The sequence below is a fragment of the Magnolia sinica genome, chromosome 1, assembly GCF_029962835.1.
Source record: "Magnolia sinica isolate HGM2019 chromosome 1, MsV1, whole genome shotgun sequence".
Lineage (NCBI taxonomy): Eukaryota > Viridiplantae > Streptophyta > Magnoliopsida > Magnoliales > Magnoliaceae > Magnolia > Magnolia sinica.
The window spans coordinates 8,283,126-8,309,380 of record NC_080573.1 but is presented as its reverse complement, the minus strand read 5'-3'; the positions used below and the strand labels follow the sequence as shown (position 1 = coordinate 8,309,380).

The following is a 26,255-nucleotide window of genomic DNA, read 5'->3' as shown; positions in this document are numbered from 1 at the left end:
AAAATACTAATAAACCCATAAATCATACAATATCAGAAATATTGACAAGATCATAAATCATACGATATTAAAGTAATGTCAAAATATGCTGATAGGCCCATAAATACCATTAGCCTTATCCAAGTTATGTGATGTAAAAATATAATAATAAAAAATAATATCATATACTGATGAAGCAATGTAGATCAGTTATGCAATGTGGGGACAGTAAGCCAAATATCAAATGCTGATTATGTAATGCAATATGAGGTGCGAATGAAATGACCATGCTGGAGTGAAGTCGGGATGATAATACGTGGTATCGTAGGCTATGGGGTCTACTACAAATGACTTCTATCCAAACCAGTCTCATACCTAAATTTGGATAGTCAGACTCAATGTGGTAAACTCCTGATCTTAGGTTAGTCGCGCGCCTAATTGAAATCCTGGCCATGCGAAGGTACATGTAACAAATAGTTGCGCACCACTAGCCTGAGTGGATAGTGAATGAATAAATGAATAAGTATGCAATTCCTGCTCAATAAGTCCACATATCAGTACGGTTCCTCTCTAGGATTATCACTGGGGTCTAGTACACTCTACACCAGCTTGTCGCCCCTGCCGATAGCGCAGCCTAGCGAGTGAAAAAGACCTCATTACCTGCTTGCCAATATTAACCCGGCTCGTTGATAGCGAACCCATTCATGAGCTGGTTAAACTCAGCCTAGTAATGCTTACTTTCTCAGGCGGGTAAGGCCACACCCCCTCCTAACCGACCACGACACAGTGAGAAACACAGCTTATTGGTATATGGCCCTCATGCGCTCATATATATCCACTCGGTCTACACGTTGGGGCGTCTTCTGGTACTAGGAGGGTTTAAAAAATTTTACCCAAGGCCATCTATGGCAGCCCGATGCTCGAACCAAAAATTTTCAGTGTCCCATCTGGCCATCCACGATATGCCTATGGAGATTACGACCCTGTTGTCGTTAGGGCGTACAGTAATCACAAAACACAATGCAAGATGCATGTCATACAATCTAGTCATGCATCAATCCTGCGCATACCGTGCGCTCATGTGAGATAACCTCTGCCTATCAGGGAGTCTCATAACAACATACCCAATGACATATGCAATGGTCAACCACATCTTATAATAAACATGTAGATGATGCGTATGGGCATGTATCATGATGCTATGCTGTCACATACTTATAATCGGTATCAATAATCGACATCAACAATCGGCCTCGACAATGTGGACATTTAACCAACATTGCCCCAAGGAATGACCCACATAGAGCCTAACATATAGTGGACCTATGGCTTTGCACAAGGGCCTAATATACAACACCATGGGCCTTACTCAAGAGCTCAATACACATCACGATGGGCCTCTCACATGGATCTAAGATACATCACAATGGGCTCCATCGCCTGGCCCTCAAATGCACCACAATGGGCCTCATCACATAAGCCTAATATACATCACATTGGGCCTCAAACACGGATTGAATACACATCACAATGGGCCTCAAATATGGGCCGCATATACATCACATTGGGCCGCGACAATCAGCCTCGATAATTGTAATCGACAATCGGTCACAACAATCAGAATCGATCAATAATCGACCTCGATGATCCGAATCGGCAATCGGCCACAACAATTGGAATCGATCAATAATCGGCCTCGATAATCGGAATCGGCAATTGGCCATGACAATCGAAATTGACAATCGGTCACGATAATCAGCCTCAATTGCTAATCGGTAATCAGCCAGGACAATCGGAATCGATAGATAATCAGAATCGGCAATGGGCCATGACAATCAGAATCAGTAATCGGTCATAATAATCAGAATCGATCGATAATTAGAATCGGCAATCGGAATCGGCCTCGTCAATTGACTTGGCCTCGACAATCGAAATCGGCCTCGACAAATGAACTCGGCCTCGACAATCGGCACCAATGCTCAGCATCGATAATCAACACCGATAATTAACATCGATAATCGGCACTGACGATCAGCACTGATAATCGGCACCGACAACCAGTATATATAAACAAGGCGGGGTCCATAGATAGACAGTCAATCAATCATAATATAAAGATCAGCTCTCGTCCGTGGTTATATCAAATCCGATAGCATGGAGCCATCTGTCTAAGAGAATGATGAGAATGGGCCTAACAAGGCCTAAATAAAGGTCACAATGAGAACATTCAACCATCATTGCCCATCAATGTGGACATTTAACCGACATCGCTCCTAAGGAGCGGTCCATATAGAGCCATACGTATAGTTGGCACATGGGCCTCACTCATGGGCCACATATGCATCACATTGGGCCACACCCATGGGCCTCGAATACATCATAATGGGCCTAGCCCATGGGCCTTGAATACAACATAATGGGCCTCACCCATGGGCCTTAAATACATCGCAATGGGCCTCATCACTGGGTCTCATATGTCAAGTGGACCACATTGCATGGGCCGCATTATATCAGTCGCACCAATGGGCCTCATGTATATCAATTAGGCCACACTTGATGAGCCTCATGTATATTAAATCGGGCCCACCCTTATATATTTTTGAGATCCAACCTATTCATGAGTTAACATAGAGATAAATGAAGTAAAACCAAATATTAGCTTAATTGGAAACTACTATAGCCCTTAGAAGTTTGAATGGTGAATTTCACTGTCCACTATTTCAATGGTAAGGGCCACTTAAGAACTTTTAGATCTGACTCATTCATTTCCCATGCCATGAAATGATCTCACAAAAGGTTGGACGGTATGGATACAACACGTGCATCATGATGGGTCCCATAGATAGACGGTGCGGATGAAACAAGTGGGACCCACAGAAATTGCTGCCGTAAGATCAGCATCTAGGCAACTGCGTATGATGCAGCTGCTGCTGCTTCATGTGCCACAGGTGGGTCCCTCGTAAGGCCCACCACCATATTTATATATATAAATATTATATTAATATATGAAATAACGTCCAGGCCCTGGACGGCCTGGACATACACAGACATTGAGGTGTAACCCCACACTGAGGGGTGGGTCCCACCGTCCAAGGACGGTGGATACAATCACATGCATCGTGGCGTGGCCATCCCAAATGGATGGACGGTGAGGATGGGTCCCACAGACCCTGGCTGGCTGACATAAATAGAGCAGCCATATGGCTGCTGCACGTTGCAGCTGCTGCTGAAAAGGAAAAGGTGGGTCCCACGTAGGGCCCACCATCATGAATATATTTATAATATAATATATCATATATATAGTATAAAATAATATAAAATAATGTATCAACGTCCAGGCCCTGGACGGCCTGGATAGTTGCATGCATCCACACGTGGGCCACTCAGATGTATACATACAATATATTATATAATATATATTTATTATATTATATTATATAAAAAAAAACAAAAAGGTATGTGGATGTACCCTCCACCGTCAGTTCACACTACACAGCTAACCACACCCCACCGTCTGCTCACACTTCACCGTCAGCTGCACCCCACTGTCAGTTCCCACTCCACTGTTAACGGACGGTGTAGATATATCCCTCATCAAGGTGGGTCCCACCTGGATGTGGCCCACCTGTTTTGGATCAGTCTGATATTTGTGTTCTCTCATCATCCAGGCCCGCTAGATGGCCTGGATAAAACAGATGAACGGCGTCAATAAAATACATAAATCATGGTGGGCCATACCGTTTTGGATGGATGAACGGAGTGGATTAGGATAAATACACACCCACACGTGTGGGGTGGGCCATGTCCTAAATGGACGGTTGGGATGACATATAAACATCATGGTGTGTCCCACATGGATGGGGTCCACCGGTAGATGGCATGGATGTAAACATCAGGGTGGGGCCACACACCTCATCATCATCATTGCCATACAACAAAAAAAGAAAAAAGAGAGAAAGATAGAAAAAAAAAAGGAGAGATCGGATGGTGATGGAGGGACCCCGCCACTATGGGCCCTCCATGATCACAATATATACATGAAAATGGGTCCCATCCCAAGTGGGTCTTCTAATAGAAAATCAACAGTGGATCATTCACCTTTGGCCTCCTTATTTAGCTCCTTGGACTCCTTGGCTCCTAAGCTCATTCTTTAAGGGAGTGAGATGAATTTTGAAGGGTTGGATGGTGAGATAAGGGGTTAGGAAAATGGGCTCTTTCTTGCATTCTTCTCTCCTTAGAGATTTCCTTTCATGGAAGCTTGGGATGGAATGAGATGGAGAGAGAGAGAGAGAGAGAGAGAGAGAGAGAGAGAGAGAGAGAGATGGGATGAAAATGGGTGGGTGGAATAGGTGTTGTAAGAAAAGGATATGAATGGTATGGGCTTGATTAAATTTTGGATGAAAGAGGGATGGGTGGAGAGAGAGAGAGAGAGAGAGAGAGAGAGAGAGAGAGAGTTGACTTAAGGTAAGGCTTGTGTAAGAGAGGGATGGGTGTTGATAGGATAGGTACTTGACTTGTACCTCGATTGATTGATATGATGGGTTGTAGAAATTCTCTCAAAATTCGCAACGCGTTGCGTTTCTTCGAAAAATACGCTGGCCCACAACTCCTGGCCTAGGTATCGGATCGATGCGCGAGTCACGGCGTTGGAACTGCGGCGACGGTGCGGTCGTAGGGGTATAAGTTTCGAGTCGAGTCGACTCTGATATGTAGGACTCAGCTTAGGATTGCGCGCAATCACCGGTTACAGGTCGCGGGTTGCTAAAATTCGAACGGAAGGACTGTGGAAGCTTACGGAACGGTACGGGCTAAGATACGGGTTTTACAATACATATGTGTAAGGCAATAAAGAATCTTATCTTAATACTCGTAATAAGTACAAATCATCAATAATTTCTCATTTAGACAATTCAACAAACACTTAGACTACACTTCACCAAATATATAGACTAGGTTAGTTACAACATATAATTTAGCAATTCCTTATACGGAGAGATCGACGTGCATATGACAATGATTAACCCTAGATCAGTAATCATGGCAAGCACAAATCATATTCAAATGCTCATTCAAACATTTCAACAAACTCATGGAATGCATCTTTTACTAATCACAGTTCATGTGTACATTTCATACAGAAATCGGCATATCTACGACAATACGGCAACAATCAAGTTAGACATAAATTATTAGCTGACAATGAAAGCATTGATAACTATAACCTAAGCGTTTATAGTTCACACCTTTCATCGGGATGCTTGATTCGGACTCGGTCCAAACTCTATGTTCCCGAAAATAGAACGTCGGGCACCTAAATGACGTAATAAGTTAGCTAGTTTGACGAACAATCAACTTGGATCTCTACAACGACATTAGGGTTAGGTTTTCTTACCCAAAATCATAGCTGAAACTGGTTGTGTAGCGTAAGGGGACGGAGATTCGGTGCATGGAGTCGTGGGAGAGGATTCCTGCAACGATATCCCAAGATCTCTCTTCTCTCTTTTCTCTTTTCTCTTCTTTTCTCTCTCTCTCTCTCTCTCTCTCTCCCTTAGGGTTTTGAAGCAATTCGTATATGAGAGAGGTGGGGTGAAATAAGGGCTATTTATAAGCCCAGAAGTGATGCAAATGGCCCCAGGGCCACTATATACATAGGTTATATCCTTTGTGCAGCTGTTTTTGATAAACCAGGCTCACAAGGAGGCCCACTACTCACCTACATCATAAGGTATGTTCCCTGACAATGGATCTATGCCAGGACGTGATTTCGGTGTGATCGGATGGGCTGATCGACCGTGGAGGACCTGCGTCAGATCAATGGTCGTAATTGCTTGATCGGAGCCATTGTTATACGGTTATGTGCAGGAAAATTTCTTTTTCCCATGGGTGAAGTTTGGTAAAAAACTGACTGTTCGAAATCATCAATCTCGCGTGAGAGTAAATGGCCCAATTCACTTTAATTTCATTTCATTTTCTAAAGGTATTTGTGTTTCTCACGAACTTCACTCAGGGCTCAAGTTGTACGTTTGTGGACATTATCTGGGCTTGATTCCCATGATGGTTGTCAAGCCCAGTAGGACGGATATAGTCCTATAGTTTCGCGGTCATCTGACCCTCGACATGCAGTATAGGTCCGATACGGGGTTTCAATGTACTCCTGAGAACGATAGGCTCTTGGAATTTCTCCTAGGTCCTTAAGTTACGTTGAGTCAGTGGTATTAATGGTTTTAGGCCTTTTCATTTGTGAAAATGGCGGCCTGAGCTTAATCTACTGATTATTTAGTTTAGTACTTAGCTAATTTTCACCTAAATTATCCGCCAGGATGCGATTCTTAGGTGGTTCTGCCTAAGGTGGTACTCGAGTCCTTGTACGAATTTTTTCTGAGACGTTACAACGTTTTGTAAGCTAGGCCCTTACATGTATCCTAACATACGGGTGCATTTGACTCAGGACCTCGGCAAACCCTCCCACGAGTCCAACATCCGTAGGACGATTCCGCAAGCTCTCGGCGATCTAAAGGTGCGGACCATTATCCCTAGATGGCCAAGTACCAGTTTTACGATAAATTTAATGATTGTGGATGTTAGATTGATGTACATGAGTAATTTAGAGAAAATCTAGTTAGGAACGTACATGCTAGGTCTACCCAACACATATGTGATGATAAATTGATATTTGATTGGTCTTTAATTTGTTTGGGTATGAAATTAGTGTTGCATGTTCACTTCACATCCGATTTCTGCTTGATTTTCTCTGTAGCATGTATGATTGCCTTATTTCTTGTTGGATTTTTGTACTATGAGTGATGTGTTATCCTTTGCCTCTTAGGAAATTCGGCACCATACGTACACACGTTTGACTTATGCTATTAAGAGTAGTTTCATTTATTTAATATCTTAAAATTTTATGATCGATGTATTGTACGCATTATTCCACCTGTACTAGAAGACAATCTCTTAATTGCGAGACTTGTTATTGACTACAACCCACTTCCTAGGTTGGTCAGGGAACTGAGATTTGTGAAGGTGGTTCTGTTAGTTGGACCACCCTGTGACTAGAATGACTGATTTGGGCGGACACGAATGGGCGACAGTAGTAGGACTACATAGGTTCCTTGCACCCGATTCGTGCGTTATGTGCTCACCTGAACTTGGGTAGTCTAGTCCACTGACTGACCAACTATACTTGTTAACCATGTTTGCTTACGTCTGTTTGGAACCTACAACACCATTCACTTACTGACGCCCACTGACAACAGCTGGAAACTGATCTACAGTCTCGTGAGCTAGGCATGGTGGAATGGGACACTGTGTCCGAGTTGTCGACCTACGTTAGGCTGACGAGCCCCCCCGTAGTGACCGCGAGCGATCTCGCTTCCCAGCACTCCCCACGTGCTTGCAATTGGGGGTGGGGACCTCGCTAGGATCAAGGATTGCGGGTCCTGGCCTCGCGCGTTAAGGAGTCCGGGCCTCGCAAATGGATGAGGGCATTGATATCGTTGGGGTGTACCAGTTTTTCCAACTTGTTGGATGAACAGAATTAACTAAATACTAAGCTAACATTATCCATGCATCGCATTAACTAGGATTCGGCGACTCGGCAGTTGAAGTCACAATAAGGGAGTGTTGGTCATACATGACCGTGAGACGAAGTCGCTCGAGAGAGTATTGTAGGCGAGGTCATGCATTATACCATAATTCAAGCATACGCATTTAACAAGATTAGTTAGAGATATGTAAATTTATATTTTTCATTAAATTCATCATGAAATTGTTATTTGATATAACTTATGGCTAATGGCACCCACTGAGTTAGTTACTTACTCACAGTCTAAGACGGTGTTTTAAAACACCAACCAGACACGTCATTAGATGTAGGTGAGGCGGAGCTCAACGAGCTGAGCGGGGTGAGCATGGATGAGGTAGAGGAGCTTTCCTGCTTCCAGACTTTCGGCGAATCCTTCTAGTCTGAGTTCGGGCTACCGCGGGGTATGGGCTAGTGCTCTAGTCACTTTAGGTCATGTATAGGTGGGACTGGTTCCCTATTTAGATGATTATGGATTTGTGGTTTGTATATTTTTATATTTAGTGACACTGGATACTGCTTTATGACTTACTTATGCTTCATGCCTTGTTAAACTCTCCATTATTTATGACATCATCCAACTGTAATTAAAATCTGAAGCCCATTAGGGCACCCGTGGCACCTAGAAATTTGGGAGCCAAGTTCCTGCACAGCCCCTGAAAACCCGGGGTGTTACAATGGGTATACTAAGCAACGTTGCTTCCTGTGGTGTGGTCTGTCTGAGTCCTTGATCTGCCTTATTTTTTGTCCAGTAATCTAAAATGATATGGAAATATGGAACAAGTGATAATTCCCACACGGGGATAATCTCTACAAGCTCACCTAAACGAGAGACCTGTATATTATATGCTTTGTATACGCTTGTGGACTTAACAAAGCTCATTCAGCTGTATATATATTTTAACTGCAGCCTTATACATGTCTTCTTTCCTTCCAGAACTAGCCAAAGCCCAAAACCACATCGATAACCTTATTACGTTCATCCCAGATTGTACTTTGAGAGTATGGATGCGACATTGTACCTCGCAGCAAGGGATGGAGATTCAGGAACTCTTATTGATCTTGCTAATGGGAACCTGGACATTCTTCGGTCTATGGCTCCACAAGGCAACAATATCCTTCACATTACAGCCAGTGCTGCGATAGAAGAAGACAAATACATTGATTTTGTGAGGGAGACCATGTGCCGGTGCCCGTCCCTCATTGATCAAGCAAATGACCATGGCGACACTCCTCTACATTGCGCTGCAAGGACCGGTAAGGTCGGCATATTCAACCTTCTGATGGGTCAGGTGGACCGTACCAGCCTAAGAAGAATAAATAACATGGGAAATACTGTTCTGATTGAGGCTCAGGTAGACTGTACCAGCCTAAGGAGAATAAATAACATGGGAAACACTGTCCTGATTGAGGCCATAACGAACCGTCGTAAAGAGGTTGTGAAGAAGTTACTGGAAATAGACCATTCCATCAATGACTCTGCTCGTAAGTTCTCCCATTCTTCTTTAAAGGCACTTCTATTTAACTTGTGAACAATTCTAAGTTGATATTGTAGGCCCCACACTAGAATTAGAATTAATGAAAAATGCCCGCAAGGGCTACTTGTTTTAGCATGATGGACACTTATATGATGTGGATTATAGACCATCCCTTCAACCATCTCACTCTTCCTAGGCCACCTTGAAATGAACATATCAATGAGGTGATCTTAAAATTTTGATCAATATAGTGCAAAAATGGTTATTATTATTATTATTTTAAATACAAATCATCCATAATATTAGTTCTCTAATCCTCAGATTTTTTTAAAATAATATGAAAGTCCAGTCTACGGGCCCACCCAAATTGCACACATATACACATGGCAATGTTGTAATCTGGATACTGTGGAATTAATGGATGGTCTATGCATCAATAATGGATCGTTTATGCATCAATAATGAATATTTAATGCTGTAATCTTAAAGGCATACCTGATTGGAAAAACATTCTCGTTGTCACAATTTTGTTGAGAATGGATCTTGGTATTCCACACCTTATACTTTTAGAATAACCTTTAATGGATTAGAGTTTTCTCTTATTTGTGGATGAGGGGACCAAGACATGTATATAGAAGAAAGAGAGCCAAACAAGCTTACACGTCACACTTCTCCTCTCTATGGTCTCCACACCGTAAGTTTCCATATCCAGCTTAATAATGTAGAGCAGGTGAAAATTGTCCTACAATACCCGCCTTTCGAGAAGTGTTGAATGAACAATCCAATGCCATAAATACTTTCATTAACTTTATCCTTCTTTCTTTCCATGGCCTCAACTTTTCTTATGAGCGTAGTCACTTTACACTTGAGATCATCCTCTTCTTTCAAGAGATACAATCCATCTTTCTCCTTTAATTGAGTCGGCCTAGACGTGGTGTTCGACTTTGGGTAATAGTCCCATGATTGTGTTTTTTCAGCAAGACTATCGAGATAATCCCATACCTCGTTAACATTTTTATTAATGAATTCTCCATTACACATTGTCTCGACCATTTGGCGCATGGAAGATGTCAGTCCATCGTAGAAAAAATTTGTAATGCGCCACGTTTCAAAGCCGTGTTATGGGCATGAACTGACCAAATCCTTGAACCTTTTCCAACATTGGTAAAATGTTTCATCCTCCTTTTGGGTGAAGTTCATGATTGCTTTTCTGAGGGTAATCGTTTTATGATGTGGGAAAATTTTCTTTATGAATTCCCTCTGCATGTCATTCCATGTGCCAATGGATCTAGGACGCAGTGAATGTAACCACGTCTTAGCCTTCTCTTTTAAGGAAAAAGGAAAGAGTCTCAGCTTGACTGTATCCTCAGACACATTTTGAAATTTGAAAATATAAAGTGGCTCTGATCTCATCAAACTCTTTCAAATGTAGATATGGTTCTTCGGATTCAAGCCCATGGAACTTAGGAAGGAGTTGGATAACCCCTGGCTTGATGTCCATATGTCCTGTATTTTCAGGAAAAATCATGCATGAGGGCGTACCCAGCCCCGCTGGTTGTAAATAATCTCGTAAAGTACGTGGCGGGGGTGCTTGATACACCTCATTCTCATCCTGAATGTCCTCCACCCTAGGTTGGGGTAGAAGAGGTTGGTTTTCAGCCATCACTTCAATTAACTCAGGGGATTTCGAGTGTTGTCTAGTCCTGCGATGGATAGTTAACCCTTTAACCAATCCTCCTTCAGTCAAGAGATGTCGAGTGTTGTCACGGGCCCACTTGGGCATGAAACACTCGCAGCCCTCAATCAAATTCGAAACAGAATCCTAAGAAAGGAAAAGAAAATCTAAAAAGAAAGAGAGGTTTGGAAAGAAGTTACCAAATTGGAGTCCCTAAGTTAAAAACCAGCAAAATAAAACAAAATAAGTTAGATTTTAAAAAGAGAAGAACAATCCTTTAAAAGAAAGATAGCAGTAAACTCATTTCTAAAAGAAGAAATTCCTAAAAGAAAGTGGAAATTTTTAAAATAAATTAGGAAAATCCTAAACTAGAAAGTAAATTACTAAAAGAGAACTGAAAAATAGAAAGTAGAAAAGGAGCTTACCGAATTAGAAATTTCTATCTTAAAGGCCTACAAAATAGGAAAGTTAGTTTCTAAACAAAAATTCTACAAGTAGAAAATTTCTAAAAATAAATTAGGAAACAAAGTTAAATTCTAAAAGAGTTAAAATTAGAAAGTTACTAAAAATAAAAATAGAAAGTTAATTTCTAAAAAGGGAAATAACTAACCTAGTTTCTAAAAACAAAAGAGAAAAATTTCTAAAAATAAACTATTTCCTACAAATAGGAAAATACTAGAATTAGAAAATTTCTAAAATTTAAACCCTAATTTTAAAAGTGGAAAAAGTAGAGAAATTAGGAAGGAATTACCAATTTAGAAACTTATGTCAGGATCCTATAAAATCAGGAAAACTGGTTAGTTCCTAAAAATAAAATAAAATAAAAACCTTTAACCTAAAGTTAGTCAAATTCTAATGTTAAACTAATTCTAAACCTAATTAATTTCAGAGAATCGCAACCGTCAGTCTCCGGCAATGGCGCCAAAAACTTGTTCACTCCCCAAGTATAGGGTTGTGATGTAGTAATAAACTCGGTGAGACCGAGGTCGAATCCCAAGGGACTGAATCCTGTACGTAATCTAAAGCTAACTAGAACTAGAACTAGAATGAGATGAAATCTAAATCCGAAATAAAGTGATGAATAATGGTGAGAGATTAATCTAAAACTTTAAGGAATTCAGAGGAAGGAAACTAGGGATTCAGAGGATCCACTTGTAGAGATCAGGGAGATCTTATGCCTGCATCAAGAATCATGAACATTTAACTGAACTTACTTGATTTGGTTTTCAAGAGATGAAAGGTGTATGAATTAGAATGGATTCCATCATCATACCATGCCTAGGAGACAAAGCAAACAACAGAATTAAATAATTACCAACCAATCAACATGCTATGAAGGTTAGGAAGGGTACTGACATCCAACCATGCCTAGGAGACAATGGCGAACAACAGGGCTTCCTGACGTCATAATCAAAATAAGGAAAAAGAAATACTCAAAGCCATTGCAAACCCATTGTAATTTCAGTCACAACAGGCCATTAAAAACTAAAAATATTCCCATAAAACTACATCAAAAACCCCTTCAGTCTAAACAAAAGGCACAAGCAACAAGTTCTCCCATCACGTTACAAGCTTCACCTCTTAGCCTTAGCTAAGAGGTTTAGCTAAGAGGTTTAGCCCAACATGATTGGGCTTGATCTCTCAAAAATAAATAAAAGAATTAAAACCTTCAAGAACAAACCAAACTCTGTATCTTCTCTCTCTCTCTCTTTCCCTTGCAATCGTCCAAGCCCTCAATCTCCTCTGGTCCCAAACTTTGATACCTTTCCTCTCTCACTCTTTCTCCGTTTTATAGATGAGAAGGTTGGCTGGGAGACAGTGCATGTGCGAAAATCATTAAGCAGCAACATGTTTCGTAGCCGGAACGCGCAATAACGCAAGAGAACTTACGTTTGAGCCGAGTGTGAGCGACTAGCCGTCAAGATCTCTCAAAACAGACTCCTTAGACAGGGTTATGGCCTCCCTGTGGACATTTTGGACGGTACTGATCATTATTTCGGCCACGATCGAGATCATACAGTGGGCCACGGGAGTCGGCAGCGTCCGGGTTCTGCTTGGAAGCTGTCTGCGCAAAACTTGCGTTGAGCTGCTGATGGGCCCATGATCTGTTTTATCAACGAAATCCATGCCGTCCATTGGTCTCCCCTCGAAAAATCAGTCGGAACTGATCAATTTTGGATCAACTTCGTGGTGGCCCACGAATTATTTTATTCCACCGTCTGTCTTCCATTTGAACGATCGAAAACTGATCTTCATTGTTTCTTGAAGTTTCGTCATCTAGGCTAGGATGATATGGAGCGTAGGCTTCTGATGGATGGTCCTGATTAGCCCGATGGGCCCTGATGGTGGCCCACAGAGATCAACCGCTACCTATGTTGCGGAACAGAGCCGACGCGCGTCACGCTGTGATGGCTGGTGTCGCACTGATTGATATCAGGAAGAAAATCCACACCGTCCGTTGAAATATCCTCGAAAAACCGTTTGGAAACGGCTTGTTTGGCTTGGATTAGGTGTGGTCCACCGATCTTTTTGCTCCGCCGTCCATCCTGTGTTTAACGACTAGGAAAATGAAGAAACTTGCATGATGACAAAAGGAAATCTAGGCGTGGGTTAAACTCCTATTCCGAATGCAATGGATGGTTTAGATTTTCCAAAGGGATGATGGGTGGGGCCCACTAGACAAAAATGGCCAACCTCCGTCCGTCCGCTGGACGCTGGTGGGGAAAGAAGATGGGTCAACCGTCTGTTGACCGCAACGGTCGTCTGGTGCAGCACACGTGCGTGTACCCTATGTACACGCGCTGTACATGCAGGGTCCAGTGTGATGTACATGTGGAATCCGTTCCGTCCATTCCCTTCCTCATCTTATTTAACGCGTTGAGAATAAAATTAAAGCATTTCCAGATACCAGGCGGGTCCCAAATCACTGATTTATGGGCTGATCTGTCCGTTGGGCCACTTCCAGAGGGATCCAATGGCTGAAATTTGACGTGTACGGTTAGTTTTTGGTCCTCGAGTTATGTATAAAGTTTTGAGCCAAACAGATGATGGAAGCCCAGTGATCTTGCATTCTGGCTGACTTTCAAGCCGCTTGAGCTTCAGTTTCTCGATTTTCGCGGATCCCTGGCTTGTGATTCCGTCGATCTTGGTCTCCTGGGGTCCGTCGCTTGCCTTGGTGACTTCAGAGCATTAAATCCATACTTTTAGTATCCCGATCCAGTCCCAGCTCGCAATTCCACCTTGCAACACAAACATGATTAAAATGAGCTATTTAAACAGTACCAAGTTCATAAATCCAGGCAATGACTGGGTCTGATATGCAATATTTGACCCTGAACAGCAGGTCGCAGACACTTTCTTGTCCAAGATATACTAAAGAAGGCCTGATCGAACATGGAAGTGATAAGGACCGTTAGAACTTTAAAACAGTCGTATCTCGCAAATCAGAATAAGTTTTTTAACATATCATATATAATTTTAGGGTAGGAGAAGCTACTTTAGCCAACCAACCTACTATGTCAGGTTGCCCACGACAGATTTGCGAGATTACATCAAATCAATAGTCAAAAGTCCATTTTTGATAAGTTTTAATTTGATCATAACTTTTGATTATTTTAGTTTTAGGAGTCATGCCCATCATGAAAAGGACTTAAAAAAATTAGGAGAACAACGTGGCCTTAGACCAAATTGGACACTTATTATTTTTGGCCAAAAACCATGAAGTCTAGTAGGAATTATGATCGTCTATAAATAGGTATTCAGACGTATCATATATGACCATTTATAATTTTGCATCAAGAGATCAACTAGAGGCGGGCATCGAGTTGAGTCGGACCGGATTAGGTCCAACTTGACTCGATTCGGTTTTTGCAAGTACCAGACCTGAACTCGATCCGATTCGGGATCAAGTCTAGTAGGGCTGACTCGATCCGAACAGATTCCTTATTGGCCTGACCCGAACTGAGTCCGACTTGGTCAGGGAAACCGAGTCAAATCGAGTTGAGTCTGTCCAGTCAATTCAGATTGGTCTGAATCAAGCCGAGCCGGAGACTCTGGTGTTAGTAAGGAAACAAGAGGGAAATCGGGAGAGAAAGATGGAGGGAAAGGAGGAGAGAGAATGAAGGAAGGAGAGGAAGTCGGCTCGGGCTGCGGTGCCGCACCACATCAGGTCGTCCGCCGAACCTGAGTCAGCAACCCAAACTCTCCTCTCACACCGGGTAGGACTTCAAAACCAGGCTCCCCGTTTGCTGGTCGTGCTTCAATCAGCAGAACAAAAAGCTAGCATGGTTGCAGCTGTTACACGCCACAAAGGTTCATTTGGCGATACCGGCTCGGGTAGAGTTAAGGTTCGGGTAGAAGAAGGGTAAAGGTAAAAAAAAAAATTTAACTAAATTCTGACTTTATACTACCTGATTCTCATACGAATCAGACCGGATCTGACTAGATCAAATAGGATCGAGTTGCTACATGACCCGAACTTGACTCAGTTTGACATTGGATCTAAGTGGGTCTACTTGATCGGACCCGACCCTAGCTTTTAGTTCAGGTTGGATCCGATCCGACCAGTTTGGTCGATTCGAGTCGGATCCTGCCCACCTCTAAGATTAACCAAAAAAATCAGGTGGCCCACACACTAGGTCCCTACTTATGGCTGAGTGGTAGGCTCTATGAGTTTCAACACTATGGTCATGGGTTAAATCCACTTGGTATCCGAATAAAGAGCCGAATCAAGCTCGGGTTAAGATCCATGAATCCAGTAAATATGTGGGTTGGGCTGATTTTCCTGATCGGCCCCAAGATGCCCTTTGTATAGTTTCGCGGCTACAACTCGGGCCTCTGAATGCCGCTATATACGGGCTTGTGCCCGCAACGGGGAACAGCAAAGTAATGGGCCCGTGTCGCTGGCCATGCTCAGAGCCTAAGCCACATCTACCCCTGAATTTCATGTAACTCTGCCTACAAGGAGGGTAACAGTTTGGTGGGTGAGGTTCCAACTGCCGGGCCCACCTCAATGTATGAGATGTATATCGACATTTTCCATCCATTTTGCCAGCTACTTGTGGAGCATGGTTCCAAAAATGAAGCAGATCGAAATCTCAGGTGGACCATACCACTGGAAAACAGTGGTAATTGAATGCCCACCATTAAAAACTTTCTAAGGCCTACCCTAATATTTATTTGCCATTCATCCAATTTGTTGATAATGTCATGTATACCTGTATAAAGGGAAAATACAAATAGAAGCTTGATTCAAAACTTTTGTGGAACATAAGAAGCTTTTAAAGGTGTACATTCAATCCCAGCTTTATGGTCCACCTGAGATTTAGATCTGCCTCATTTTTGGAGATGCGCATTGGTCTCTAGCCGCGAACGGGCAGTTCTGTAGGCAGGCCGTTTATCCACACTGTTCATCTCTTCTCTTAGATCATTTTGAGGCATGTGCAAGACAATGAGGAGATCCAATGCTCAAGTGAACCACACCAAATAATAAACTTGGTTGCATTAAATGCAACAATCATCTTTGGCGTGGTCCACTTGAGCGTTAGATCTACCTCATTTTTGTGCACATACCTTTAACGGATCCAAGAGAAGGAATAAACAGCATAGATAACCAGATACATCATGGTGGGCCCACCATAGAACTACCCGTTCATGGCCAGAATCCGCCCATTTTTGAGACCATCCCTAAAATGTGCTGGCAAAATGGATGGACAGCCTGGATAAGCAACACATACATCGTGGTGGGCCCCACTGCCAGCGCTCATTCACTAATCATTTACTCCTGACTGGCCTAATCCGCGTCCTAAAAGGAGTCTCTATGGGCAGAAGCTCGGTGGAGTCCACCATAATGTATCTGTGACATCCACTAGGCTTGGAATAGGTTGATATATGTGATTTCCATGCATTTTCAAAGGCGGGTGTTCTCAAACCTCCTTCTTGTTATGGTGTGACCCACTGTTGTTGGATTTAACTCACAACGGCTAGCAAAAGGCCAACAATATGTCTACCAATAGGTCAACACTGCTTTGATGATTAGATTTTCCTATTGTTATACTCATACTATTCAAACTACTTATTACTAAAATCTTATTTATAATTTTAATTATTAGATATTGAGTTGAGTCCACTCCAATCTTCCCATCGACTCGACCCGGTTGGATTTCGATGCTAGGCGAGTTTTTGAGTTTCTAAACTATGACTACAAGGGTTCCCTATTGGGAAGCAATTATAGGAAAGTTGCATCATTTGCATAACAACTATAATTGTGAGCTTTGGTGTTTTCCTTAGACAGTTTTATCAACCAAATAACTGAAAGAAATGCAATGCCTACAGAGTGATTTTTTTTTTAATTATTATTATTATTATTATTTTTTATGCAATGCCTACAGAGTTGGAAGAAATGAAGGTGTTGATAAGGATGACAGACAACGACAGTCAAAATGCACTTCACCATGCAGCTCGCCAAAACGACAATGAGTCCATTGCTAGGCAGCTACTCGACATCGAACCTTTACTAGCCTATGTTTTAAACAATGACGGAGACTCGCCTCTTCATATCGCCGCCACTTTTGGCTCTGCAGACACATTTGAATTGCTAGTAAAAAAATCTCCGGATGCCATCGAGCAGCTTGATCAGAGTGGAAGGAACGCCTTTCAAATATCTGCCATGAGTGGCTGGTGTGATCCGATTGCTTGGACATGGAGGTCTTCCCCACAGCTTCATAGTGCAATTAAGGAAGCCGATAAAAAATATGGAAATTCACTTCTCCATCTTGCAGTGATACACCACAATATTAAATTGGCTGCACTCCTAGTGAGGCATGAAATGGTGGATTTGGAAATGGAAAATAAGGATGGTTACACTGCTTTAGACCTTGTTGAGTTAAGACAAGAGGATGAAATTCAGGTATTTGGTCACTCTCATACTTACATATGTGCATGCAGAGTGTTTTTTTTATTATTATTATCAAAACATCTGATTAAATTCAACACTAGATCATTTTAGGAGGGGGAAGTCCAAAGCTCCGCATATCTTGCTTCCTAATAAAAGCCCTCAAAACTTGCAAAGCTTAAATCTCTAACCCCTCGAAACTTCCCAGACTTAGACCATGTATAGTGGCCCATGAGTCAAAATTCAAAGAACTCAAAAATGGCAATTGAGAATGAAGGAAAAAATAATTAAAAAGAAGAAGAAGAAAAAGAAGAGGAATGAATCAAATTCGTCCATAGTAATGCAATTTTTGCCTTCTGTGATTGGATACTCGAACGCCACATCCTTCCCCGAAAGCTTCCTGTAAACACCTGCAAAAGTCCCCAGCTTGTATTCAGTGTTGCTCCACTCCTTCGGTTCTAGATAAATCTTGATGATCTTCGATCCATCTAATGCGTTTCCCAACAATTTCAGCCCAATATACAACATCCTCTAGCATGGCTTCATGCACAGCAGTGAGTGTGCGGCTGCGAGGACGCACAGCAGTAGAACCTTTCTTTGGTGGCCTCATAATGCTTCGGGATGCAATCAGGATCACATCCTTCCCACTGAACTTCTTCTCTAGCTCTCTCACAAGCCTAACATGAATTTTTCGATAAGCTTTCCTCAATCTATGAGGAACATATGGATAACAACAGCCCTTTGATTTCCAGAAACATCCATGTGCACTGCTGAGTCTATATAAAGGTCCTTCAAGTCACTTTTAAGCTTCTGGTTGGTGTTCTCCAAGTCGAAAAATGACTGTGCAACCGACTCCTCGAACTCCGTAGGTTCAACATCCTTCTCTTTCTGGATTTTCTGCCTAGATGTAAACATTTTGACTTCGGGGAGGAGAAGGCCGGAGTTCGAGGGAGGGAGAACTGAAGACCCTAGCTTTTGCAGGAGGTGTGCATGCAGAGACTGGGAAAGTTATTCTCCCTCCCTTGAAAGCTAGGGTTTTTAGTATACCACAGCATAATTAAGAAAGTTAATCACCACTATGACTGGGAATGACAATCACATTAGCATTCTTTTTTCTCCAAAAGATGTGAGCACACCACTTATAAATCATTGATTATAAGAAGATGTAAATCAAGAGGGGGGGCGGTGGGTTAGCGCTATAGGGGTGTACAACAAATAGGCTACATTCTTTTTTTCTCCAAAAGATGTGAGCACACCACTTATAAATCATTGATTATAAGAAGATGTAGGGGAGGGGCCTATCAACTGAAAGACCGTCAGCGCTATAGGGGTGTACAACAAATAGGCTACATTAACAATTTATGTGGGTCTCATAAAATTAAAGATCATTTATCCCAACCTATCACAAGTATTTGAAAGCATTCCATCTCACTAGTATGGATTGCCCACGGAAATAGACTTAACTAATAAGGAATACTAGATAATCCCATCAAAGTCTCGAGAATTGTCCTAAACTTAACTTCTTTCCTTTTCTTTTACTGCCTTTTCAGCACTAATCATTATAGCCAAAGCTTATTCTAGAATTATTGGCTTCTTTATCAAGAGGGAAAGTAATCTCATCAATTAGATTCTCAAAAATATTTCTTGAATTTTTGCATGGTCTGACTCTCGTCTTACCAAGATTTCAATATCACCATTGTAGATCTCTCCATGTAACAATTATATAGAAGTGGGCCTTGAATATATCACTCCATTTCCCAAACCAACTAGAATATAAGTTGTTGGATCTTGGGGCAATTAGACATATGATTATTAAACATGTTTATGGTGGGTGCGTCATCATCTTTTTGTTGGGATTTGTGCTGCGGAATCACACAGATTTGGATCTAGGATAGCAATCCAATGGTGCCAAGCAAACATAAGAGAATACAAAGATTTAACGTAGAAAGCCCTTTCAGGAAAAAATCACAGCACAAAGCGACATATCTTCACCATGAAAATAGAAATTACAAAGAAAAGACTTACCCGATTCGAACAACCTCGAATCTCACCCTTGCTACACCCTTTAAAAACCCTAGAACCCTTTTAGAAATCCTTGGAATCCCTTTAGAAAGCCTTAACATACCTAAGTATGGCCCTATGGACTCCTATTTATAGATGGGGAAACCCCACTTACGCACCTCCCTAAAAATTACCTCAAATTTACGTAGTTTGCGCACAAACTGCACATCGTCTGCATAACCCTCGACTAGTCGAAGGAGAGCTTCAACCAGTCGAAGGAATCTTCAATTAGTCGAGGTAGTTCCTCGATTGGTCGAGCACCTTAGACCAGATTTAAAATATTTGTTTTAATAATAATCTCCACCATGTCTTCAATCTTTAACCATATACCTTCTTAACCTCTTCTCTTATCTCTGCATTATATCATAACTTCAATCAATGCTTCTCGTGCATACTCCGTCCTTCTTTTATGTCATCGCCAAGCCCAAAGAAGTTGCACAGAACTTGAACTTCTCCGTAGGAACAACCTTGGTAAGCATGTTTGCTAGATTCACGCTGGTGTGAATCTTCTCCAGTGTTACGCCTTCTTCCTCAAGCACCTATCGGATAAAATGGTGCGAACATCAATGTGCTTAGTACGTGAGTTATAAATAGAATTTTTAGCAAAATTGATAGCGCTCTCGCTATCACAGTTAACTCGCACCGCTTCCTGCTGAAGTCCCAACTGATTTATCATGTCTCTTAACCAAACACCTTCCTTAAACGCTTTCATCATTACCATATATTCTATTTCAGTCGTGGAAAGAGCCACCACGAACTAAAACTTCGACGTCCAACTAATTGCTCTACCCGCTAGTACAAATAAGTATCTTGAAGTAGACTTCTTGGAATCCACACTGCCTACGTAATCTGAATCCACATACCCTTCCAAATTTGCTTGTCTTCTCAAAAGTTAAGATATTCCTCTGTACCATCTCACTGCCATCCAATATTACTTGCTAGGGTATTTGCTCACAACAGTGATAGCTTGTGAAATAACCAGTCTAGTATAGACCATGGCATGCGCTGCTAACTACATTCAAATAAGGCCCATGAGACATATCCTACTTTTTCTCATCTGTTTTGGGACATGTCCTGATGAAAACTTAAAGTGAACCGTGTAGGGAATGCTCACCGACTTTGCCTGGTCCATCACATACCTACTCAAGGTATTTTACCTGTGATTACCAAAGCCAGCTCCTCTTATAGTCTCTATGGATATCAATGTCGGGAACCTTTTTTACAGCTCCCTGATCATTCATCCTGAATGTCCCATTTAACCGAATCTTTAGTACATTGATTTCAAACAAGTCATGATTAGTAATCTACATGTCATCAAAATAAAATACCTGACTCACCATGAAGAAATCAAAATTTATACCACTGCCTAAGCGACAGGTCGTGCAACGACCTCCTGCAAACTTTTTTCTCAGCCCCTTTAACTTTAAACCGCTCTGGTTGCTTTATGAAGAACCTTTTTTTTAATAGATGGGTCAAGGGGCCTACCAATCCATATAAGGAAAAAGATTACAGCCTAAGGTATTTCAGGCAAGCAGCCATTCTTCAGCTACCCACCTATCGTGTCCTATATAAAAGTGGATTTTTTTCCTTTCTAATGGAGCCAAGGCCTGCTTTGTTAAGAAAAGATAATGGCCCTTGATCAGCCAAGGGAGGAGGGAGACATTTCGAAAACACTTAAAAGATTGGGACAAGCTGCCTTCTTTAGTTAGACTGTCTGCTTGCCCATTAGCTTCCCTTTAGATTAGGGAGATGCAGAAAGTTCCCCTCCCGCAAAGCCTTCTGATTCTAGCCACTCAATAATTCCACTTCCAAGAGATGCTGGAAATGCCAGATAAACACTCCATGACCCACTTGGAATCAGACTCGATAATAACCTTATCAATTCCGAACGAAATACACAGCTTCAGCCCGTCATACACAGCAAGAATCTCGGCCATGTTATTGGTTACATTCCCATAGCCCCGGTAAAAGGCAAAATGCAAATTATCTTGGGAGTCTCTGCATATGCCCCCACTGCCCGCTAACCCTAGATTGGATAAGGCAAAGTCGTCAACATTGAGCTTGGACCAGCCCCCAAGAGGGCGAAGCCACCTGACCACGACTGCGGCCAAAGGAGGGGAAGAGGAATGAGAGGATCTGAGGAGGCCTGTGCCGGCTGGGATTGGGGGGGGGGGGGGGGGATTGGAAGCTTGAGGGAATAGAGATTCCAACCGCCAAGATATCTTCTCCTTTACACGAGCTGCTGAAATGGGAAGGTCGTCGAACCGAACTTTGTTCCTTACTTTTCAAATTTCCCACAGGGCCATGGCTGGGATTAAGCGAAGATGGATCAGGATTTTCCGGAATAGGAGGGCCCTAAACCACCACTAGTGGAGCCGAGCTGAGATGGTGAGGTGGTGGGGAATGGAGATCCCAAAAGATCTCGCTAGCCACGACCAGATAGATGACGCCAATCTACCTACAAGAAAAAGGTGGGCCAAAGATTCCGAGGGGGGGAAGAAATTAGATCGCCCACATAGCAGACACACTTCGAAGCAAGAGGAATTCCCTTCTTCTGGATACTTTCCTCCATAGGAAGAGCCCCCTGAAGTAGCTTCCAAACAAAAATAGAGACCCTCGGAGGAATTTTAGGGTGTCAGACCCTCTTCGCCCATTCTTTCTTCAATCCATGGTGCCTGACAACTTCCTATGCAGACTTGACTATGAACATCCCTGTTGCGTCATGCGGCCAAAACGGGACATCATCCGAATCGGAGGTGCAGAAGCCCCCATGATGAATATGATCCAAGACACCGTTAGGCAGGGCCATAGGAGTGACCGGCAGCAGACCACTTATACCAATAAAATCCGATACTTTTAATGATCTATGGACCTGAGGAATGTGGATGGAAGGGAACGATTCCAAACATCCTAGCCCTGACCAGTTCATGAAGAACCTCTCTTCCAATTTCCCATGTAGAAGCGCAGTCTCCTCATCCATCCTTTCAGCTAAAGATCGCATTAGGCAACCAGTGCCAATACGGATCTAATAGACACCTGTTATACCATTGGCGCGAATATCTCTGAGAAGTCGATCCCTTCTCTCTGAACATAACCATCCGCTACCAACTTCGCTTTGTATTCATGTTTTATCTTTTTGAAAATCCACCTGCATCCAACCGCTTTCCGACCCACTGGAAGCTCCACCAGTTCCCATGAGACGATCTGGTACAACGAGTCCATCACATTGTCCATAATCACCTTCCACTTCTCAGCACTAGGCTCACTTAGAGCCATCTGAATAGTAGACGGATCCCCCTCACCTATAGCGAGGGCATATGCGATATTGAAGTCGTCCGTGTACCTCGCCGATATCTTGCAATTATGCTATGTGATTCTTCTCACAGGTGGCTGCTCCTCATGCTGTATCCTTATGTCTCAACCTTCATGCCATGCCCACTCATGTGGCCATGCCCAGCATGCCATATACGTGCAGAGGTGAAATCCGCTATAGTCACCATAGCTCCACCTGTTGAAGTGCTCCCAATCAACCTGTAAAGATTACCGAGTCGTTGCACTTTCATGACTACCCGTGCCCCCTTAGATACTTAAGATCATCATTAATACCTGTGTACTTGCAGTCAATTACCTCAAGTACACCAAGAGAAATCAGATTCTTCTTCAAATTAAGAACGTGCCTGACATCGGTCAAGATATGCTCCACCCCATCAAAACCTTGATGTGCACCGTACCAACAGCCACAACATTATAGGCATTATCATTGCCCATAAATACTTATCCACCATTACACTCCTTGTAGCTAGCGAACCAACTCCGATGAGGAGTCATGTGAAAGGATGCCCCTCTGTCTAGAATCCACTCGCCTCTACGATCATCGTATGACTATCTAATCATAGACACAGACAAAACATCACCATCACATCCACTCGATCCATCTGACGTGGCAGCATTAGCCTCCCTATATGAAGCCTCAGATTCTTCTTTCTTAGATTTAGGATTTGTATTATCCTTCTTCATGTGTCCTTCCATCTCACGATTCTAGCACTTTAACTTATCTTATACCCTTGTCCTTGGATTTGGATCTAGAATTTGAAGATCCTGTACCTTGTTCAAAATTTTTGCCCCTCATAAACAGTGCATCAGAAGATGTTCCCATGTCGCTGTTAAGCTTTCTCATGGTCTTCCCTTGAAGGGCTGAGATAACTATGTCGATACTCAGGGTTTTATTCGTGGTACACATTGTGTCCTTGAATAACTCATACAATGCCGGAAGAAAATTCAGTATCATACATGTTTGTTCCTCATCTTTCATCACTTTCTCCATATCCAGCAATTTGCAAACCAATTTATTAAAGTTGGTGATGTGAGCATCTAGATCTCCACCCTCTGTCATCTTTAAGTTATACCATTGTCGCTTCAAGTGTAGGCAATTTTCAAAGAATTTTTTCGCATAGACATCATCTAACTTTGCCCATAACTTAGCCGCAGTTTTCTCCCTCGTGACATTTTAGAGAACCTCATCTATGAGATATAAAGGGATCGATGATAAGGACTTCTTATCAAAAGTATTTCAATTATCATCAATCATAGTAAATTTTCGCTCCTCAAGAGCACCATCTTTACCTTGCTTGATTAAGGAACTGATCATCTTGATCTTCCATGACTCAAAGTTATTTTTCCATGGGTACTTGTCAATATCATACCTAGTGCTTCTCATTGATGTTAATCCCTCATATTCAAATCTGTACCCCAACGATTGCTCTGATACCACTTGTTGGGCTTTGTGCTGCAAAATCACACAGATTTGAATCTAGGATAGCAATCCAATGGCGCCAAGCAAATATAAGGGAACACAAAGATTTAACGCGAAAAACCCCTTCGAGAAAAAACCACGGCACAAAGCGACAGATCTTCACTATGAAAATAGAAATTACAAAGAGAAAGAACTTACCCGATTTGAACAACCTTGAATCTCACCCTTTGAAAACCTTATAACCCTTTTAGAAACCCTTGGAATCTCTTTAGAAAGCCTTAGCATACCTGAGAATATCCCTAGGGACTCCTATTTATAGACGGCAAAACTCCACTTACGCACCTCCCTAGAAACCACCTCAAATTTACGAAGTTCGTACACAAACCATGCACCACTAGTCGAAGGAGGGCTTCAACCAGTTGAAGGGACCTTCGACTAGTCGAGGCAGTCCCTCGACTGGTCGAGCACCTCGGACCAGATTTAAGATATCTGTTTTAACAACACTTTTCATGTCAGAGAAATCCATCGAAGTATGCAAGTTGTAATTTCTATGGAGGTTTGGAGGATAGAGTTCTTCAAACTTGAGAGGGCCAAGTCTTATGACAAATGTGCAATTCTTTTTTAATCAAGTCACCATCATCATAAATATCATCACGACCTATCTAAAAAAAACTCATATTTTTAGGCAATTTAGAAGTACAAGAATTTTTACAATTAATGGTAGAAGATCGATGGGACAAATAATATAGAGATGGAGGTGGTCTAGGTGAAGATGCCAACATTGGAGTTGTATTTCGTGCAGATGGAAATAGAGGATGAACTAGTTGTTCCCCCTGACCAACCACATCATCTTTAAAATCAATATACATTCCAAGCACATTTCTATTAAGGATTATTACCTTTTTGTTATCAGATTATAAAGTTAGTATGCCATTTTACAGTACGTAGTGGAGATATCTAGTTTCTTTATCATCTAGCTTTTCCTTATTTTTGTAAGACATAGGCATAAGCAATAGAATTAAAAACATGGAGATGAGAAATATTTGGTTTTATCTAATTTCATGCTTCTTTAGGTTCTCAGAATCAAGGATTTTTCGTAGGTAATATATTAAATGTATGAGTGACATTCATTACAACTTTTGTCAAAAAAGAATGATGTTAGGCAATTAGTAAATATAATGCTACCTAGTAAATGAGGAACACATTTATTTTTAATAGCTTCTTGTTATCTCCATAGTCCTTCAATTTCTTCTTCTTGTGACCATATTCTATTAAAGTGTCTAGCTTGTGGTGGTTTGATGTTCGATTCTCTTTAGAAAAAATTTCATAGCATTTGAGGTGTATTCACATTCTCTAACAATTCTAATAATCTTTGAAATATATATATAGGTACTTAGTTTTTTTACAAATAATTTAGTTCTTTAAAAATATCAAACCTCTAAAGCTCAGATTTCTCTTTAAGAAAATAAATGGACTGATTCCTACTAAAGTCATTAATTAAAGCAGCAAAATATTTATTACTATCATGTAAATGGTAACCCATCTCATACACATCTAAATAGACAAGATTAAGTGATGACAATCTTTGTAGCTTTCCAACTAGAAATTTATCTTTGTATTGCTTTCCAAAAGTGAGTTAGCCTTGACACTGTTTTTCTACTTGCCAACCTTTTCAAACCATCAAAACTCTCAAATGATCAAAATGAAGGTGCCATAACCATGAATAATCAAACCCACTCATCAGGCAAGCTGGATATGTATGTTCTGTGAGACCGTCGTTGTTACACCTACTCAACGATTTTATTTTATTTTATTATTATTTTTTAGCTTTTTTT

General features: G+C 41.7%; 1 protein-coding gene, 1 non-coding gene and 1 pseudogene across 2 annotated transcripts in view; 2 read left to right on the top strand and 1 right to left on the bottom strand.

Annotated features, from left to right (window-relative positions):
* LOC131227017 (uncharacterized) overlaps window positions 1-17,788 on the top strand; it is a 31,744-nt gene extending 13,956 nt beyond the window's left edge. Inside the window, exons 2-5 of the mRNA XM_058222741.1 lie at window positions 8,472-8,853; window positions 8,917-9,046; window positions 17,104-17,628; window positions 17,721-17,788. Of these exons, the coding sequence (XP_058078724.1) occupies window positions 8,566-8,853; window positions 8,917-9,046; window positions 17,104-17,628; window positions 17,721-17,788 (1,011 nt within the window). The 5' untranslated portion in view covers window positions 8,472-8,565. The remainder of the gene's footprint in view (window positions 1-8,471; window positions 8,854-8,916; window positions 9,047-17,103; window positions 17,629-17,720) is intronic.
* Window positions 10,151-10,257, top strand: LOC131222834 (small nucleolar RNA R71). The gene has a single exon (XR_009160199.1). It is a non-coding gene; the product is annotated as a small nucleolar RNA R71 (small nucleolar RNA).
* A 127-nt stretch (window positions 17,789-17,915) lies between the features above and the next one.
* On the bottom strand, window positions 17,916-18,522 carry LOC131226945 (small ribosomal subunit protein eS7-like; annotated as a pseudogene).
* Window positions 18,523-26,255: the final 7,733 nt, after the last annotated feature.